This window comes from Neoarius graeffei, chromosome 26 (assembly GCF_027579695.1).
Source record: "Neoarius graeffei isolate fNeoGra1 chromosome 26, fNeoGra1.pri, whole genome shotgun sequence".
Taxonomy (NCBI): domain Eukaryota; kingdom Metazoa; phylum Chordata; class Actinopteri; order Siluriformes; family Ariidae; genus Neoarius; species Neoarius graeffei.
In genome coordinates, this window is record NC_083594.1 from 18769507 (window position 1) to 18789775 (window position 20269).

Below are 20269 nucleotides of genomic sequence, written 5' to 3' on the forward strand. Positions count from 1 at the left end.
TCTGGGTGGGACGAATCCCCCCCTCTATCTGCGCCCGTGATTATGCGCCATGTTGTTGTAACTTTTTTTGAGAGACCCGCCGCCTACTTCAGCGCAGAATAGTGACGTTTGTGGCTTGTTGATGACGTGTAAGTCGGATGAATGCGACCTGGCGGTTCAGACTGAAGTCGCATATGAAAAGAGCGGATAGGAATCGGAATTAGGACCACATATCCAAACGGCCTGGGTTGGATTTGAAAAAATCGGATCTGTGTCGTTCATATTGTCAATAAAAGATCGGATACAGGTCACATATGGGCGAAAAGATCGGATTTGAGTCACTTCAGCCTGCAGTGTGAACGTAGCCATGTGTCAGCCCTGTGATGACCTGGCGACTTGTCCAGGGTGTACCCCGCCTTTCACCCGTAGTCAGCTGGGATAGGCTCCAGCTTGCCTGCGACCCTGCAGAACAGGATAAAGCGGCTAGAGATAATGAGATGAGATGAGGAATCCTTTGGGTCAATCTGGCAACCCGTGGTGCACAGTATCTCGCGTGTGGCATCCCAGGATCACAATCCACTTCCAGTTCTGTTTGAATTATTCTGGATTCTTCCTCGTGAATGTGGCGTCCGGCTGTGGTGTGTGCTGTGTTCGCCGTGTGGGTGTGTGGATTCCCAGCACCGGCATCATGCGGCGTTTATTTAAATTACAGACCCGTGATCGGTAAGGCGCTGCCTGTTGTTCACTGTGTGTTTGTGTCATCGCTGCTGCCACAAGTTATCCTGCCTGATGCGGATAATAGCTGTGATGGGTCATGCACGAGCGAACCGGATCTCTCTCTCTCTTTTTTTTTTTTTTATCATTCTTTCATGGTCAAATGAATCGATTCCTATATCTATATCTCAAAAGAAGGCTATGTTGTTTCATGCTAACAGACCGATTTATACTTCCACCACTTCTATAATATTTTGATGTTATCAAGGTTAAAACACGTTTTCTGTCACAACTTAACAATTTACTATATTAAAAAAAAATCCGTCAATATATTATATGACAACATTTTCTATAAATGCTGCACTGGGTGACTCAAAGCCTTCATGAATTGGTTTGAAAGAACCGATTCAGTGAATCATTAACGAGAATCGATGCTCGGGAATGTTCGAGAATCAAATCTTTAGCTGATTACCTTTTGTAGGACATCTCAGTGAACACAAAGAATTTCCAAAATGCTGACAAGACAAAGATTAATATAACATCTGAAAGTAAGGTTAATAATATAACTTTTTTTTTTCAGTTTTACTCAAATTAGGGTGGTGCAAAAATGAGTACACCCCACAATAAAAACTACTACATCTAGTACTTTGTATGGCCTCCATGATTTTTAATGACAGCACCAAGTCTTCTAGGCATGGAATGAACAAGTTGGCGACGTTTTGCAACATCAATCTTTTTCCATTCTTCAACAATGATCTCTTTTAGTGGCTGGATGGAGAGTGATGCTCAACTTGTCTCTTCAGAATTCCCCAAAGAAAATAATTTCTTTCCACCACAAAGGTGAAGGCTACAAGAAGATCAGCAAAGCTTTACTTATCAGTCAGAATACTGTAGCAAAAGTGGTACAAACATTTAAGAAAGATGGAACTGCAACCATCTCACAGAGACGTCCAGGTCGTCCACGGAAGTTAACACCTCAACAGGAGCGTCTTCTGATGAGAAGAAAATCAGCATGCAAGTTCACTGCAGTTATCTATAGAAAGCCAAACCGGGGTGACTATTTCTTGTGACACAATACGGCGTACACTGCAGAGGAATTGCATGCATGGACGCCGTCCACGAAAAAAGCCTCTCCTAAAGCCCAGGCACAAAAAAGCCCGCCTAGAGTTTGCCAGGGCCCGTGCTGACAAAGATGAAGATTACTGGGACTCTATACTCTGGAGTGATGAGACCAAGATAAATGTTTTTGGAACTGACGGCTTCAAAACTGTATGGTGTCGCAAAGGTGAGGAATACAAAGAAAAATGCCTGGTGCCTACAGTGAAACATGGTGGTGGCAGTGTCCTTATGTGGGGCTGCATGAGTGCTGCTGGTGTCGGGGAGCTGCATTTCATTGATGGCATCATGAATTCACAGATGTATTGCTCTATACTGAAAGAGAAGATGCTACCATCACTCCGTGCCCTTGGTCGTCGTGCACTTTTCCAACATGACTAAACACACATCTAAGGCCACTGTTGGATTTCTGAAGAAGAACAGGGTGAAAGTGATTCAGTGGCCAAGTATGTCTCCTGATCTGAACCCAATCGAACACCTATGGGGAATTCTGAAGAGACAAGTTGAGCATCACTCTCCATCCAGCATCTAGTCACTAAAAGAGATCATTGTTGAAGAATGGAAAAAGATCGATGTTGCAAAATGTCGCCAACTTGTTCATTCCATGCCTAGAAGACTTGGTGCTGTCATTAAAAATCATGGAGGCCATACAAAGTACTAGATGTAGTAGTTTTTGTTGTGGGGTGTACTCATTTTTGCACCACCCTAATTTGAGTAAAACTGAAAAATGTGTAATTTAAGTTATATTATTAACCTTACTTTCACGTTATAAGTTAAACAGATGCAGGGCTCGAAATTCGCGGTGGTCCAGTCACCTGAGGCGACTTAATTTGTCATTTGGCGGGTAATTCCTGTCACTAGCCAGCCCGGCACACACACACACAAGTCGTCTGGTTGGGGAGAGAGAGCTCCCTTCCTCTGCGCGCTCTCTCTCTCTCTCTCTCTCCTTTTATAGGGCGTGGTCACTGGGGAAGACACACAAACACAGGTTAACTAACATCAGGTGTAGTGATTCTGCCACTTACCTTCCCTGACTCCGCCCTCCGTTCACAGACCGACGCTTGACCACGCCCCCCGCTGCCACAGTTCCTAAAAGAACTAGTAAGGGGTCAGTCATCTGGCATTTTTTTTGGATATCGCGAGGAAGACGTGGAACAGTAAATGCCAGTTTGTAAAGTGTGCAAAAAAAACAGTATCAAAATACTCGGGTCTTGAAATAAATGCACATTAGTCATGAACAATGGTAACTACTCTCTTTTGTGTTATTTTTGACAGAAGTAAAATTCATACATGAACAAATTTTGGCGAGTTGATTTTCTGTTTGGCGAGTTACTTTGGAAGGTAACTAGTCCGGCTGGCTGGTGAAAAAATATATGAATTTCGAGCCCTGAGATGTTATATTAAACTTTGTCTTGTCAACATTTTGGAAATTGTTTGTGTTAAGAGATTGTTTAAAATGTTACTTTTCAAAGGGGATGTACTCATTTACGCTGAGCACTGTATGTATGAAAACACCACACACAGTGCCGTCTACAAATATTGGCACCCCTTGTAAAGGTTAAAAAGGATTAGAGGGGGAAAAATCCACCTTTTGGTGAAGTAACTTCATCTCACACTGAAGAAAAAAAAGAGAAAAATCCAAGAGTGAATTGAAGATTTTGTATATATGGTATATAAAAATTTTATTTATTTATTTTATTCAGAGAGAAACAAATCCCTCATCAAGAAATAATTTTCAACAAAAACACCTGTTCCACTATAACCTAGAAATGATAGTGAACACAATGTAACTGAAGCATGTTTCCAATTTAAAAAAGTACTTTGTTGTTTTGTTGATTGACACGTGTAGGAACTTTCAAACTGTAACCCGTGACTTCCTGATTAACTAGGGTACAAATATGAGGGGACACAGAGGCCAAATTCATTTATTAGCATGGGCAGAGGTGGGCACCCAACTTCATTACTTACAGTGGTGCTTGAAAGTTTGTGAACCCTGTAGAATTTTCTATATTTCTGCATAAATATGACCTAAAACAGCATCAGATTTTCACACAAATCCTAAAAGTAGATAAAGAGAACCCAGTTAAACAAATGAGACAAAAATATTATACTTGGTCATTTATTTATTGAGGAAAATGATCCAATATTACATATCTGTGAGTGGCAAAAGTATGTGAACCTCTAGGATTAGCAGTTAATTTGAAAGTGAAATTAGAGTCAGGTGTTTTCAGTCAATGGGATGACAATCAGGTGTGAGTGGGCACCCTGTTTTATTTAAAGAACAGGGATCTATCAAAGTCTGATCTTCACAACACATGTTTGTGGAAGTGTGTCATGGCACGAACAAAGGAGATGTCTGAGGACCTCAGAAAAAGCGTTGTTGATGCTCATCAGGCTTGAAAAGGTTACAAAACCATCTCTAATGAGTTTGGACTCCACCAATCCACAGTCAGACAGATTGTGTACAAATGAAGGAAATTCAAGAGCATTGTTACCCTGCCCAGGAGTGGTCGACCAACAAAGATCACTCCAAGAGCAAGGCGTGTAACAGTCGGCGAGGTCACAAAGGACCTCAGGGTAAGTTCTAAGCAACTGAAGGCCTCCCTCACATTAACATTAGCCAGTGTTCATGAGTCCACCATCAGGAGAACACTGAACAACAATGGTGTGCATGGGAGGGTTGCAAGGAGAAAGCCACTGCTCTCCAAAAAGAACATTGCTGCTTGTCTGCAGTTTGCTAAAGATCACATGGACAAGCCAGAAGGCTATTGGAAAAATGTTTTGTGGATGGATGAGACCAAAATAGAACTTTTTGGTTTAAATGAGAAGCATTATGTTTGGAGAAAGGAAAACACTATATTCCAGCATAAGAACCTTATCCCATCTATGAAACGTGGTGGTGGTGGTAGTATCATGGTTTGGGCCTGTTTTGCTGCATCTGGGCCAGGATGGCTTACCATCATTGATGGGAAAATGATGGTAAGCTGTCCTGAATTATACCATCGAATTCTAAAGGAAAATGTCAGGACATCTGTCCATGAACTGAATCTCAAGAGAAGGTGGGTCATGCAGCAAGACAACGACCCTAAGCACACAAGTTGTTCTACCAAAGAAGAGTAAAGTGAATGTTTTGGAATGGCCAAGTAAAAGTCCTGACCTTAATCCAATTGAAATGTTGTGGAAGGACCTGAAGTGAGCAGTTCATGTGAGGAAACCCACCAGCATCCCAGAGTTGAAGCTGTTCTGTACGGAGGAATGGGCTAAAATTCCTCCAAGCCGATGTGCAGGACTGATCAACAGTTACAGGAAATGTTTAGTTGCAGTTATTGCTGCACAAGGGGGTCACACCAGATACTGAAAGCAAAGGTTCACATACTTTTGCCACTCACAGATATGTAATATTGGATCATTTTCCTCAATAAATAAATGACCAAGTATAATATTTTTGTCTCATTTGTTTAACTGGGTTCTCTTTATCTACTTTTAGGACTTGTGTGAAAATCTGATGAAGTTTTAGGTCATATTTATGCAGAAATATAAATTCTAAAGGGTTCACAAACTTTCAAGCACCACTGTAAGTCAAAGTACAGATACCACTGTTTAAATGTGTCTCCGATACAATCGAAAGTTGTCCAGTCAAATTTTTACTGAAGTACTTGCTTTCAAAAAATACTTAAGTATTAAAAGTACATTTTCTGTCAACACATTGTATTATTGCCACAACACTTACAAAACGTAACGCCTCTGAAACAACCGACTGGATTTTCTGACTAGCAAACTCTCTTTTCCAACTCTAAATCATATTGGGTAGCTAATGTTACTAGAAAAGAGAGATTTCTACAGTCTGTTTATTTGGCAATATTATGCTGAAGTTAACGTTTTTCATGTTAGCGTAACTCTGTTTTTACATGCTAACTAACAGTGTCCATGTTAACTAGCTGTGTGTTAACGTTAGCCGTGGACAAGGTGATGGAAACTTGGTGGGAAAATCCATAGAAAGTCATTTGACTAACCAGACCTCATAGCTATTGCAACATTATCGCTAGCTCTAAAAGCACAGACAACTTCATTACAAGCTTTCTCTCGGAATAAAACTTTTACATTCCTCACTATGCTCCCGCACGTTGGACGGCAAGTTTTTGTAGGCCGTGATGTGGTTTGTTTTCGGCAAACATTTAAAATGAAATGAATCTTTAATCCTTTCAGAAAACTGAAACATGGGGGCATGCATTCTCCAGAAAAACTGCCTCCTTCCGTGCTGCCGTCAACTGATCGTGTTCAAATAATGTTGCGGAGAAATCCCTGAACTTGATTGTCTACAGTCTATGGATGTGATGTGAGCCTAGTGATCACTGATCAACTGTCTCAGTGTCACCTGCGAAAAAAAAAATCATGTTTTACAAAAGAAAACAAACAAAAAACATCGACTTTCAAAGCTGCTTCATAGTAACGAGTAATGAGGACCTTGATAGAAATGTAGTGGAGTATAAAGTACGATATTTGTCTCTCAAATGTAGTGAAGTTAAAGTCATAAGTTTTCCAAAAAAAAAAAAAACTTAAGTACAGATACTCAAAGTGTACTTAAGTACAGTCCTCAAGTAAATGTACTTCGTTACTGTCCACCTCTGAGCATGGGAAAGATACCATTTTTGTTAACGCACACACACCAGTGAGTGGATTTTTTTTGTTTTGTTTTCATAAAATCTGTTTTTAAAAATATATATTGGCTCATATTTAATTGTTTCTATTTAACACAAAAAGTCTAAAAATCACATATTTGTGAATCCAAATATGAAAAATTGCCCACTGAAGGAACGTTTTAAGCATTAAGCTATTCTCTGGTTAGAATGTGTACTTCTTATCCTGCTTTCATAAAACATACAGAAATTTTGTGATTAAAATATACTTCAGTTACAGCATGTGGAAAATTCCTCCATGTTGTCCATTATACCATCTCATCTCGTTATCTCTAGCCGCTTTATCCTGTTCTACAGGGTCGCAGGCAAGCTGGAGCCTATCCCAGCTGACTACGGGCGAAAGGCGGGGTACACCCTGGACAAGTCGCCAGGTCATCACAGGGCTGACACATAGACACAGACAACCATTCACACTCACATTCACACCTACGGTCAATTTAGAGCCACCGGTTAAGCTAACCTGCATGTCTTTGGACTGTGGGGGAAACCGGAGCACCCGGAGGAAACCCACGCGGACACGGGGAGAACATGCAAACTCCGCACAGAAAGGCCCTCGCCGGCCACAGGGCTCAAACCCGGACCTTCTTGCTGTGAGGCGACAGCGCTAACCACTACACCACCGTGCCGCCTCCATTATACCGATCACTCATCATTTTTACAGTTATATACACATACATTGCAGCACATCAAGAATTAATGGTAATCACAGGAAAATGAGAGCTTTTTGTAATAGAGCAGCAGCTACAGTTATTGACAGTCCATAATTATCGACACCTTTTCAGATTTATCAATAAACAGTTTTACAAAGGTGAGTTTCAGTTATAACAGTTATTATTGGTTAATTCATTAACCAGAAGACCCGCCTCGCCCTTTGATCTTGTCATCTGATGACACAGCTCGTTACCTGAGATGGAATTTATTTTAGCACAATCAGCAATTTGAGGAAAACCCGGACATTATCATTGCAGGTAAGCATGGTGGAAACAGGGGCGTATCACCCGCGGGGGATGCGTACGTTTCATCCCCCCCACTTTTGTTGAAACACAATTTCATCCCCCGCACTTTTGTCAGATTAAAATGACATCATTATGAAAATTATACAGCTACTATAAAATGTGTAACAAGGAAGTAAACTATTACCATAACGTTAGACAAAAAACAGCTACGCAACGGACTCAGAACAGTTTTTCTCACCCGACCAATCAGCAGTTGCGTGAATATAATAGCCAGTTTGCGTAGCGTGCCGAAAGCGCTCAGTAATACAGTATCTGTCTGCAGAGCTGCAGAGCCAACACCAGTTTTACCGCTCCTGATTCACCGTTCCAGGTTTGACGTCGCATGCGGTGCCTACTGTGCCTGGCTCTGCAGACAGACCCTTCTCAAAGCGCTTGCGATGCCGTCGTTCAAACAGTTGTCCCAGGTGCCATGCCCTAAAAGATTGTGTTAATAGTAGTTACTAGTTGTAAAGTCAGTTGAGGCAAGTTTTTTATTACGAGTGTGTGTGTTTGTACCAAGTCTACTTTTCATGCATTATAACTGCTTATCACTTTTTAGAAGAGTTTTTCAATTGAGATTTAAAGGCATTTCAACTCGAATGAATGTTCAATAATTGTTGTACAGTAATGTTATTTGGCCATTAAGTGTTTGTTGTATGTGTAGTCTATTGCATCATTTTCAAATTTTATGCATTAAACCTGATGTAATGCATGATGCAAACAAGTTTTGTAAACGAGTTTGAATAATTAAAGACATTAAAAGCAGGAACTGCCTCGTCTTATTTGAATTCTATACTAAAGAGGTCCTTCCAGGATGCTGCGCTTCTCCAACATGAACTGATTAGCCATGCCTCCTGCTCACACAAAGCGATCCCAGTCCAAACTGCTATGCATGATGGTGTATGATCTATACACTGTGTATGACTTCTTGGGCTATGTGAAGTTTTTGGTTTTGTTTATATCAGTGTATACCAGTGTAGGCAGCAATACTGACATCTCTGTTATAGTATTCTGTTACCTAGAATTATCACTCAATACTTTTTGCCTTCACTTACTGAATAATTACATAGCCCTGGCAGTAACAACACCAAAACCCAACATGATAGATCTCTGCATGAAATGCAGAACTTGGCTGGAGTCAACTGGATTTATAGGCTTTCTGCTGTCCTCCATTTCATTTGCATCCATGGACCATGGGTATGAAAAAGTTCCGTATCGGTCATTGACAGTACATCAGTGTACACGCCGGGCGTGTATATAGCCATAAACCGATTTCTAATGATATGGCTTCCCCATTCCAGAACACCCCCACTTTTGGAAAGCTTGATACGCCCCTGGGTGGAAAGATCATGGACATGTTTTTACTTATGAAATTCACCGATATTTCATGATCTCCTTGTCGAAACCTACTTTGTTTCTTACTCTTTCATTTGACAGTCACTCAGTGTTTCCCCGAGAAAATGTTTGAAGGTGCGGTGGCAAGACCTGCGCTCAGACGTCCCACCCCAGTACGAGGATACGGGAGCATTCTGAGAAATTTTTTGACAAAACACACTCTAAAATGGTGACCCTTTGTAAGGGAATAAATGAATAAACCTAGTCTTGAAAGACTAGGTAATTAACACAACAAAGACTATGAGTGGCAGAATTGGTTGATATTAAAGTAGCCACAGAATACTTGCCATGGTCAGTGTGGTAAAGCCAAGGTTTGTATCTGGGCTTGTCAACCCATGTAGGGTCCCAGCCCGTGGCCCTGTGTTTGCCCTTCTTTTGGCTGCTCTCCTCTCTCTCTTCCCTCTTTTCACATTCTTTTTCCTGTTCTGGCAGTCTGCTTTGCTCTCCTGCTTGATTACTGCTACCTGCCGAAAATGTTCATATTTTCAAAACATTTACATGGACATTTTGAAATTAACGTGGCTTTGATCATTTCTGATCTGATATGGCATTTTGCAGATGATCACACACCCACTGACGTTCGGAAAAAGGGCTGTGTTTAAAAACTCGCGTCGGTGTTGTACTTTCTGCAACAGTGTATGCTCGAATTAGGGATGGACATCACATAACCAATAGCCTAGATTAATCGATAATTGACCATTAAAAATTTCGTTAAGAAGAATGACGTTCATGTTCATCGACAAAAATGAATAGCCTATAGGTTGTTGCGTTGTGCGTAGTACAAATCTTCAAGCAATGAATTTCGCTGTCTGTCACGGACAAACATTTGGCCGTACCCTGGCTTCAGTTACCTACGGGTTTCCGTAGCGTAGGTCAATCGCTTAAAAATCAACATGAAGCAGCACGGTGAAGTGTGGCGTGGGACCATTTTTAAATGGCCAAGTTTACTGTCATCACTATAATGGAGCGTATAAATACAATTCATCCACAACAAAAGTGATGTAGCCTACCATTTGAACAGTGCGCACAGGAGCCTTGTAAAATGACGGTGGCGGTTCATCTCAATTCCAACTATCGACTCGGTGTTAGACTACGGACAAGAAGGAGCTGGAACATCTCATAGTAAAACTAAGATAGTTAAATACAAACGTTATGGCTTTGGTTCTAAAAACACACCGAAGAGGGTCTGAAGTTTCGATATTTAGTGTATAGACTATCAGATAGAACCTGTGGTTTGTATCCAAGGACGGCTCGCAAACCGCAAGATCTAGAGTAAAACTAAAATATCTAAAAATAATTGATTACAAAGACGTGTTTTTATTATGAAAATAAATCAAAGAGGGTCTGAAATATTGATCTTAAGAGTATTTAGGCTTATCTGTAAATGGGATGATGGCGTCGTCCGTTCACCTACATAGCCTATTAAAACACCGACGCCGGCCGCTACGGGATACAATACGGCCGCCGCCGGCCGCCATGGAATCTAATGGGATAAATTATAGCAATAATTATGATTACTTTAATATAAAGATGTTAATTATTATTCGATTATTCATCGTTAATTCTCCCGACAATCGGCGAAGAAAACGTAGCAGTTAGTTTACCTCAGGTTGGCTTGGCTACGCTGCTCCAGGCGGAACGTTGTCCAATCAGAGCCCACGGCGACCCGTGGAAACTAATCAAGTAACTGCTAGCTCGGCCAGTGGAACTGCGCTTCGCCCCAAACGCAAAGGCTGGGCAAGCAACGGATAATGTAGTCGAATACATATAGCTCCTAGGGGTATTCCTGAAGGTGCGGCGGCAAAAATCAAGGTGCGGCGGCCCGCCACAGCCAATTGTGCATAGCGGAAACACAGGTCACTGTTTTGTATCTAAACGCACGTTTGAGTGTCCCGTGAGGCGTCGATAATAGTGATCACTTTCACCGGTGTCCACCATTATCGACACCCTGTGGAATTAAGTGACGTTTGCAACTGTTATGGATCGATCTTTGTGTAACATTGTTGAAGTAGATGAAGTACTTTTAAAAAAATAAAAGTGCTGTGATTTTATTTTATTTTTTTTCTGATTCATAACAGAATGGAATGTTTATAGAGTATTTGGAATCCGATTGCAATAAATAGAATTAGACCAGAATTAAATTCCTAGCATATAAAAAATTACATGCTTGAAATATTCAGATTTTATCTATTCCATTCAGAAAATATTTTTTGCACTTTGTCGTAAATATCTACCACATATTACAATATCAGACATTTTATATTTTGGTTCGAGGAATGACATGCAACCTTTGACCTGGATTGTCATGTGGTTACAATGTCGACTGCCTGTTGACATTTATTGGTAAATGACAAAACTGGAATTTAATACAAACAACAACGAATGATTAACAAAATGTGATCTATGAAAATAGTTAGAAAATGAAACAAAAAGATTTTCTGAAGCAGGTTAAACATCATCAGTTCATTTGTTTACAAACATTAGAATTACTTCCTCATTTACGTAAGCACCGACATTGATATATTTGTCTCATCTCATCATCTCTAGCCGCTTTATCCTGTTCTACAGGGTCGCAGGCAAGCTGGAGCCTATCCCAGCTGACTACGGGCGAGAGGCGAGGTACACCCTGGACAAGTCGCCAGGTCATCACAGGGCTGACACATAGACACAGACAACCATTCACATTCACAATTTAGAGTCACTTAGAGTCACCAGTTAACCTAACCTGCATGTCTTTGGACTGTGGGGGAAACCCACGCGGACACGGGGAGAACATGCAAACTCCACACAGAAAGGCCCTCGCCGGCCACGGGGCTCGAACCCAGACCTTGCTGTGAGGTGACAGCACTAACCACTACACCACCGTGCCGCCACCCGATATATTTATATAAAAGATATTTTGTATTAAATATAAGTCTATGTAAAACAAATTTTAAATAAAACCTATATTTTGTTAATACCACATACCTACAACCCCGATTCCAAAAAAGTTGGGACAAAGTACAAATTGTAAATAAAAACAGAATCCAATAATTTACAAATCTCAAAAACTGATATTGTATTCACAATAGAACATGGACAACATATCAAATGCCGAAAGTGAGAGGTTTTGAAATTTCATGCCAAATGGCTCATTTGAAATTTCATGACAGCAACACATCTCAAAAAAGTTGGGACAGGGGCAATAAGAGGCTGGAAAAGTTAAAGGTACAAAAAAGGAACAGCTGGAGGACCAAACTGCAACTCATTAGGTCAGTTGGCAATAGGTCATTAACATGACTGGGTATAAAAAGAGCATCTTGGAGTGGCAGTGGCTCTCAGAAGTAAAGATGGGAAGAGGATCACCAATCCCCCTAATTCTGCGCCGACAAATAGTGGAGCAATATCAGAAAGGAGTTCGACAGTGTAAAATTGCAAAGAGTTTGAACATATCATCATCTACAGTGCATAATATCATCAAAAGATTCAGAGAATCTGGAAGAATCTCTGTGTGTAAGGGTCAAGGCCAGAAAACCATACTGGGTGCCCGTGATCTTCGGGCCCTTAGACGGCACTGCATCACATACAGGCATGCTTCTGTATTGGAAATCACAAAATGGGCTCAGGAATATTTCCAGAGAACATTATCTGTGAACACAATTCACCGTGCCATCCGCCGTTGCCAGCTAAAACTCTATAGTTCAAAGAAGAAGCCGTATCTAAACATGATCCAGAAGCGCAGACGTCTTCTCTGGGCCAAGGCTCATTTAAAATGGACTGTGGCAAAGTGGAAAACTGTTCTGTGGTCAGACGAATCAAAATTTGAAGTTCTTTATGGAAATCAGGGACACCGTGTAATTCGGACTAAAGAGGAGAAGGACGGCCCAAGTTGTTATCAGTGCTCAGTTCAGAAGCCTGCATCTCTGATGGTATGGGGTTGCATTAGTGCGTGTGGCATGGGCAGCTTACACATCTGGAAAGACCCCATCAATGCTGAAAGGTATATCCAGGTTCTAGAGCAACATATGCTCCCATCCAGACGACGTCTCTTTCAGGGAAGACCTTGCATTTTCCAACATGACAATGCCAAACCACATACTGCATCAATTACAGCATCATGGCTGCGTAGAAGAAGGGTCTGGGTACTGAACTGGCCAGCCTGCAGTCCAGATCTTTCACCCATAGAAAACATTTGGCGCATCATAAAACGGAAGATACGACAAAAAAGACCTAAGACAGTTGCGCAACTAGAATCCTACGTTAGACAAGAATGGGTTAACATTCCTATCCCTAAACTTGAGCAACTTGTCTCCTCAGTCCCCAGACGTTTACAGACTGTTGTAAAGAGAAAAGGGGATGTCTCACAGTGGTAAACATGGCCTTGTCCCAACTTTTTTGAGATGTGTTGTTGTCATGAAATTTAAAATCACCTAATTTTTCTCTTTAAATGATACATTTTCTCAGTTTAAACATTTGATATGTCATCTATGTTCTATTCTGAATAAAATATGGAATTTTGAAACTTCCACATCATTGCATTCCGTTTTTATTTACAATTTGTACTTTGTCCCAACTTTTTTGGAATCGGGGTTGTATTATTATTATTATCATTATTATAAATAATCATCTGGGTGTCGATAATTGTGGAACAGTGTCACATGATCTGATCCGCTAATTAATCAAGAATCAACTCCTCCCCCCTCCCCCAGTGGAAGTTTGAGTAACTATTCATGCACAATTTACTTGTTGAAAGTCTTTTCTACTTTTGCAATGGCCAAAAGATCATTAAGGTGTCGATAATTGTAGCCACCGCTCTATTTGTTTTAAAGCCAAAACTGTTTTGAAAACAAAAAAAATCTTATGCACTCAATTTAATTTTATTTGTATAGTGCTTTTATCAGTCAACATTGTCACAAATTTGCGTTACAGGAATATGTACATCCCAGATATAAATTTTACATATATGCAGTGGTGGCTGGTGTTTGTGTGTACAAACACGGTAGAGGTCAGAATTTTCAGTCCCGCTCCCGCCCGCTCCCGCATTGTGCAGTCCCGCTCCCGCAAAGAATTATGATCTTCTGTCCCGCTCCCGCCCGCGCCTGCCATATTTTGTCCCGCTCCCGCCCGCAAATCCCGCATGATGCAGACGTTCGCGTTATTTCTCACGAAAGTTCTTGTCATTGGCTTGGGGAATTAAACATACTGAGCTTAGCTGAGCTCTCCACTGACCGATCCTTCATTTATTGTAAGTTTATTGTTTAGACTCTGACATTCTGCTGCCACATTCCAAGTTGAGCGCTGCATGCGCTCATGATTGACAGCTCTCGCTTTGCGCACTCCCACTTCCGAGTCTGTGGCGTTATGATTCCAACCGCGATTTCATTCTCCTCTCATATGAAGTGCTGCGCAACCACAACCAGCTCCTCAGATTCTCATCTCATCTCATTATCTCTAGCCGCTTTATCCTTCTACAGGGTCGCAGGCAAGCTGGAGCCTATCCCAGCTGACTACGGGCGAAAGGCAGGGTACACCCTGGACAAGTTGCCAGGTCTCTTCAGATTATACACCGTCTATTTCTAGCTTTAAATTGAACAATCTGTGCGATACACAGTCCTTTTTAATACTAGTTCTCAGGGCCGGTTCTGGAGGGGTAGCAACGGTAGCATTTGCACCCGGGACTGGTGTGGAGAGGGGCCCCAAAAAATAAGATAAAATAAAAAATAAAGAGTTCTCTCTGTTCCTGAATAAGTGCATTACTGAGACCCCGTCCACACGTAGCCGGGTATCTGCTAAATCGAAGATATTTTTCTACGTTTTGGCCTGTCATCCACATGAAAACACATCAAAAACGAATATTTAAAAAAACTCCGGGCAAAGTGAAGATTTTTGAAAACTCCGTGTATGCCTTTTCGTGTAGACAGAGATAACCGGAGTTTTGCGTTTTAGAACGTCACAATCTGCGCCAAAAAAATGACAACAAATCTGCCCTGACATCAAACGTGCGACCTTTGTTTACTGCAGAAGCCAGATTAAGCATGGACAAAGAGTAATAGTGCCTTGAAAGCGTTAATTATTGTGCAGGTGCTATTTACATGTTTAATTTTAGAAGCCCAACTACTGACAAGATTCCCAATCAACGTTTTCTTGCGTCTTTTGAAATTTATACTCCAAAATTGTGTTTAGAAGCAATTCTGTCTCAGAGTCTGTCCAGACGAACGAGCTTGGCGCCATGTTTTATGTTTAGGCGGAAGTGACGCCAACAGAGGGCTATTCTGATGTGATTAGGGGGTAGGATTTGGGGAAATAATGCCATCTACAGTTTGGAATGCTTATGAATGTGATTGAAAACGCAGATGTTTGGTTATGTGTGGAAGGGATTTTTTTCGAAGACGAGGTGGTGTGGATAAAACATTTTTATAAACGGAGGGGGGGAAATGTTCGGTTTTAAAAATACCTGGCTACGTGTGTACATGGCCTGAATGTCTCTGAGCAAAGGAGAGCCTGAACGTTGCAACCTCCCCATTGGCTGTTTATTGGTTGTTTGTAAAAATGTATCAATTGTTGCCCTTCCCATGGGAATCATCGCGGGCTCGAGAGACGAGACCTGACGAGTTAGTTCGTTGGTAGCAGAACAAAATGTCTGGACACAAATCGGGTTTTCAGAAAAGGAAAGAAAATAAACGCAGGGTCGAAAATACAAAAAAGGAGGCAGAAAATGCAAAATGAGTATATACTTCTTGGCTTAGTAGACGAACAGAAGAAATCGAGGACACAGGGATGGTTACTTTTTAAGGCAGCCCGCCGTGGCTGCACAAGCTGTCAGTTGTGTCATTGAATGGTTACTTTTTAAGGCAGCCCGCCATGGCTGCAGGCTCATTTATTATAGCCCATTTAGTTAAAATAGTTGATGTAAAATGTTTATAGTTATGTGATGGTTGTCCTGATTTAGACTGGTGTGTGTGCGCGGTTTTTTTTGGGGGGGGGGGTTGCGCGATGTTGCACCCGGGTCCAGATTAGGGCAGAACCGGCCCTGCTAGTTAATACTTTTATTTAATACTTAGGACTAATACTCTTGACTTTTTAACGGTAAATGTACCTCTTTTTAAAGCAGCACTTACTTCTGAAGCACTGTGAGCTTCACTAGAGGAGCTCTGCTCTTCTGCCATGATCGGAGATCTCAAACACGGAAGAGCGGACAGGAATCGGAAACGTACGCGTGATTAGACCACATCCGCAAATTTAGGCATCTTAAAATGTTTTTATTAATGCCAAATAAAATATCCAGGACAAATTATATATGATGGACATAAATTAATAATTTATAAATTTTATTTTAAACACGTTTTTAGTTAGCGGGACTGCAGCTTATCACCTCTCCCGCCCGCGCCCGCATTGTGCACTCGCGCCCGCAATAAGCTTTCAAAATTTGTCCCGCGCCGCACTGCTTTGCGTCGGGTCCCGCAGGACTCCCGCGGGAGTGCAGGGCTCTAAAACACGGTACACAGAACACCCTTTTGTTCAAACCCAAAAAAATACAAAAAAAACACCTATACTTATGGTTTTGTCATCTGTTCTTTTGTGTAATTTGAAATTTGATTCGACATGTGCTCAGTCTATCAACTTTCAGTTTCTCCTCCGAACACATTTTACTGGAGAAATAACAATAGGGTAAATAATCTACTTCATTCACATTCACTATACCTGTGACTGAGTCCAGTGGTGACGTATTACAGAAATGTCACCAAAAGGGGCTAGAATAGAATGCTCTGGTGCTGTTATACTCTGGTTAAAAAAAAAATCACAAATAATCCTCTTGAAAACGTTTATTAACTGCAGATAAGATGATGTGGATGCCCAAAATATGAAACTAGTGCATTGATTTTTCTTTTACCTTTGGGGGGGGCTTAGCGAGCTGCCCTTGCATATCTGAATTTATAAATTTATCCCTAATGAGCAAGCCAAAACCTTGAGAGGGAAAACCTTCCAGACTCAAAAGAGAACCCATCCTCATATGGGTGACACCAGACAGTGCGATAATAAATAACTTGCTTCTGTAAGTGTGTGTTTTACGGTATATGGTCAGTGTGCAACTGAGTAACCAGGAAATTCATTATAGTTTGAAAATGAACTGTTTTGTTCAACTGTTTTGTTTGTATTAAATGTTCACTGACTGAGACTGGTGGGCAGCACGGTGGTGTAGTGGTTAGCGCTGTCTCCTCACAGCAAGAAGGTCCGGGTTCGAGCCCTGTGGTCGGCGAGGGCCTTTCTATGCGGAGTTTGCATGTTCTCCCCGTGTCCGCATGGGTTTCCTCCGGGTGCTCCGGTTTCCCCCACAGTCCAAAGACATGCAGGTTAGGTTAACTGGTGACTCTAAATTGACCGTAGGTGTGAATGTGAGTGTGAATGGTTGTCTGTGTCTATGTGTCAGCCCTGTGATGACCTGGCAACTTGTCCAGGGTGTACCCCGCCTTTCGCCCGTAGTCAGCTGGGATAGGCTCCAGCTTGCCTGCGACCCTGTGGAACAGGATAGAGCGGCTGAAGATGATGAGATGAGAATGATTGAGACTGCGAGAATGTACAAGCAGCTCTCACAATGAAAAAGCTTCAAAAAAGCCATTTTGAAGCTGATAAAAGAGGGAAAATCAATCCGAGCCATTGCACAAGCACTGGGTGCAGCCAATACAACTATTTGGGATGTCCTGAAAAAGAAAGACGTCACTGGCACACTAACAACCAGACATCAAACATGTGGGCCAAGGAAAACTGCATTTATTTAAGAAAGAAAAGAAAATGGCAGTTGACAGCCATTGTGAGAGCTGTAAAAAAAAAAAAATCCCCCAAAACAAGTCAGTGACATCACCAATAACATCCACAGGGTAGGGGTGAAGATATCGCAAGGCTAGATTGGAATTCACACAGAAATACACAAATATCGATATGATCTATAAAAGTTCTAGAACCAAGATAACCTCATGAAGAAAGAAAGGATCTGCTCATGATCTGTGTCATGGCTTGGACTTGCATGGCCACTTCTGGAACAGGCTTACTCATCTTTTATTAATGATGGAACTCATTTATGGTAGCCGCAGAATGACTTCAGAAGCCAACAGAAACATTCTGTTTGCCAATTTAGAGAAATAAATCCAATCTAATTGGGAAGACCCTCATCCCGCGTCAAGACAATGACCCAAAACACACTGCCAAGACAACAGAGGACTTAAGGGGGAGGGAAAGTGGACAGTTTTAGACAGGCCAAGTCAATCACTAGATCTTAACCCAGTTGAGCAGCATTTAACCTCCTACAGGAGACTGAAGGGAGAAAAAAAAAACCCAGAAAGAATCTGCAGTACATACCTGTAAAAGCACCACAAAAGGAGAATGCTATAGTTTGGTGATGTCAGTAGGTTGTTGACTTGATGCAGTTACTGCAAGCAAGGGATATGCAAAAAAATATTAAGTAGTATTATGCATACGGGCCACTTTTTCCATGGAATAAAAACACGTATTCTATTCCTTTCTAGTGGGTTTATTGATGGCATGCAATATTATCATATTGCTTATCCTCCATGTAGTACGCCACTCTCCCCAATGGAGAATGAGCATGCAATATTGTAATAATATTGCACATTGTCAAGACAACGCGGCATCACACTTCGGAGCTCATGCGAAGCTCCAGTGATGAAACTTTGCTGCTGCGCATGCGCACAAACATTTCTTTGTCAGCCAGGAGAGAAAAAAGATGGTTAATTCAGTGCTCGGTTTAAGCACCAAATAAATAAACTGAAAACTGAAACTAAAGACGCGCTGAACACCCGAAAGGCTACCAAAACTTCATTAGATATTCTTCACACATCTCTTTCTCTATGGTCCGCGTCACAAATGACGAGCGGAGTCTCTCAGTTGACGTCTTTGACAGTGCCTTTGAGATCTAAGGTCAAGCTGTTCCTCAGCATAGACACGGCCTCTTTTCGTCTGGTTACGCCAGGCATCCCTGTCTGTGGTGAGGTTATGCCATGAGGTCAAGTTGAACCCAAATGCCTTCAGGTTTTCCTTGATGCAATCCTTCCATCGTTTCCTTGGGCGACCTCTGCTTCTCTTACCTTCTGCCATCTCGCCAAATAGCAGTTGTTTGGGGATGTGATTATCCTCCATACGACATACGTGTCCCAGCCACCGGAGTCTATTGCTGCGAATCATGGTCTCAATGGTGGAGGTCTTTGCTCTATTGAGGACTTCTCTGTTTGTCTTCTTGTGCCACCATCTGATTTTAAGTATCTGGTGTAGAGAACGTGGATGGAATGCTTCCAGACTTTTGAGATGGTGTGAGAGAGTTGGCCAAGTCTCACTGCCATACAGCAAGGATGGTAGGACAATAGCTTTATAGACAGTGAGCTTAGTAGACAGGGTAAGTCCTTCCCAATTCCATACTCTTGAGCTTAGGGACTTGAATGCAGCTGCACCACGGGAGATTCTGTGTTTGACCTCTGATTCTAACGAGGCATCTTCTGACGTAACCCCACCAAGATATGTAAACTTCTTGGCACACTTGAGTGTGAAATCATCAATCTTTATTGGGGGTGGATCAGGGCAGCCAATATGCATCACTTTGGTTTTCGGTTTACTGACAGTAAGACCCCAAGCTTTGCAAGACTGATTGAGGGCAGTAACTCCTATACTGCAGAGAACCTGCACTTTTTGTGGCTAGAGATGCATCATCTCCGTACAGGAAATCAACACACACATATGTACACGAGAAAAACATACCAATGGACATTGAAAAATTGGAAAAGAGACACATCAGAGACGTAAAACTTCTGCACTAACGAGTGACTGTGACAGTTTATAAACAAACATGGTCACAAGGTTTGCTTCATTAAAAGCGGAAGATTTAAAGAGAGACACGCTGAACACTCAAAAGGCTACCAAAACTTCACTGGATATTCTTCACACACATTTATAAGAGAAAAACATACCAACGGACATTGAAAAACTGGAAAACGGAGCAATAGCAGAAATATTGTCAAAGTTCTACTTGAAGGTGAGGAAAAGTGATGGAGACTTTTACAAGAGGACTTCACTTGTGGACTTCACTCAGCAAAACCCTTTTGTTTTGAACAACTGCAATGTAACAATTAACTCCGACCAAAAGTAACTTTGAACATGAACTGTCAACCTGGATAAACAGTAGCTTGTATATAAGTTGGGTTGTTGTTCAGGCTTTTTGGACTTGTACCATTTTTATTGTTAGAACTTTGAGTTTGTACATTGGGTTGACAGAACATTTGAATTACATTCAATCAGAATCAGCATTCAATATTGGTAAGTTACAATATTGTTATATTGTCAATAAGTTATCAAATGTGGATGTATTATTATAATAATAATAATATTGGC

General features: G+C 41.4%; 1 protein-coding gene across 1 annotated transcript in view; it reads left to right on the plus strand.

Moving 5' to 3' along the window:
• Nucleotides 1-599: 599 nt before the first annotated feature.
• zgc:171566 overlaps nucleotides 600-20269 on the plus strand; it is a 44231-nt gene continuing 24561 nt past the window's right edge. Inside the window, exon 1 of the mRNA XM_060910768.1 lies at nucleotides 600-702. Within this exon, the coding sequence (XP_060766751.1) occupies nucleotides 600-702 (103 nt within the window). The remainder of the gene's footprint in view (nucleotides 703-20269) is intronic.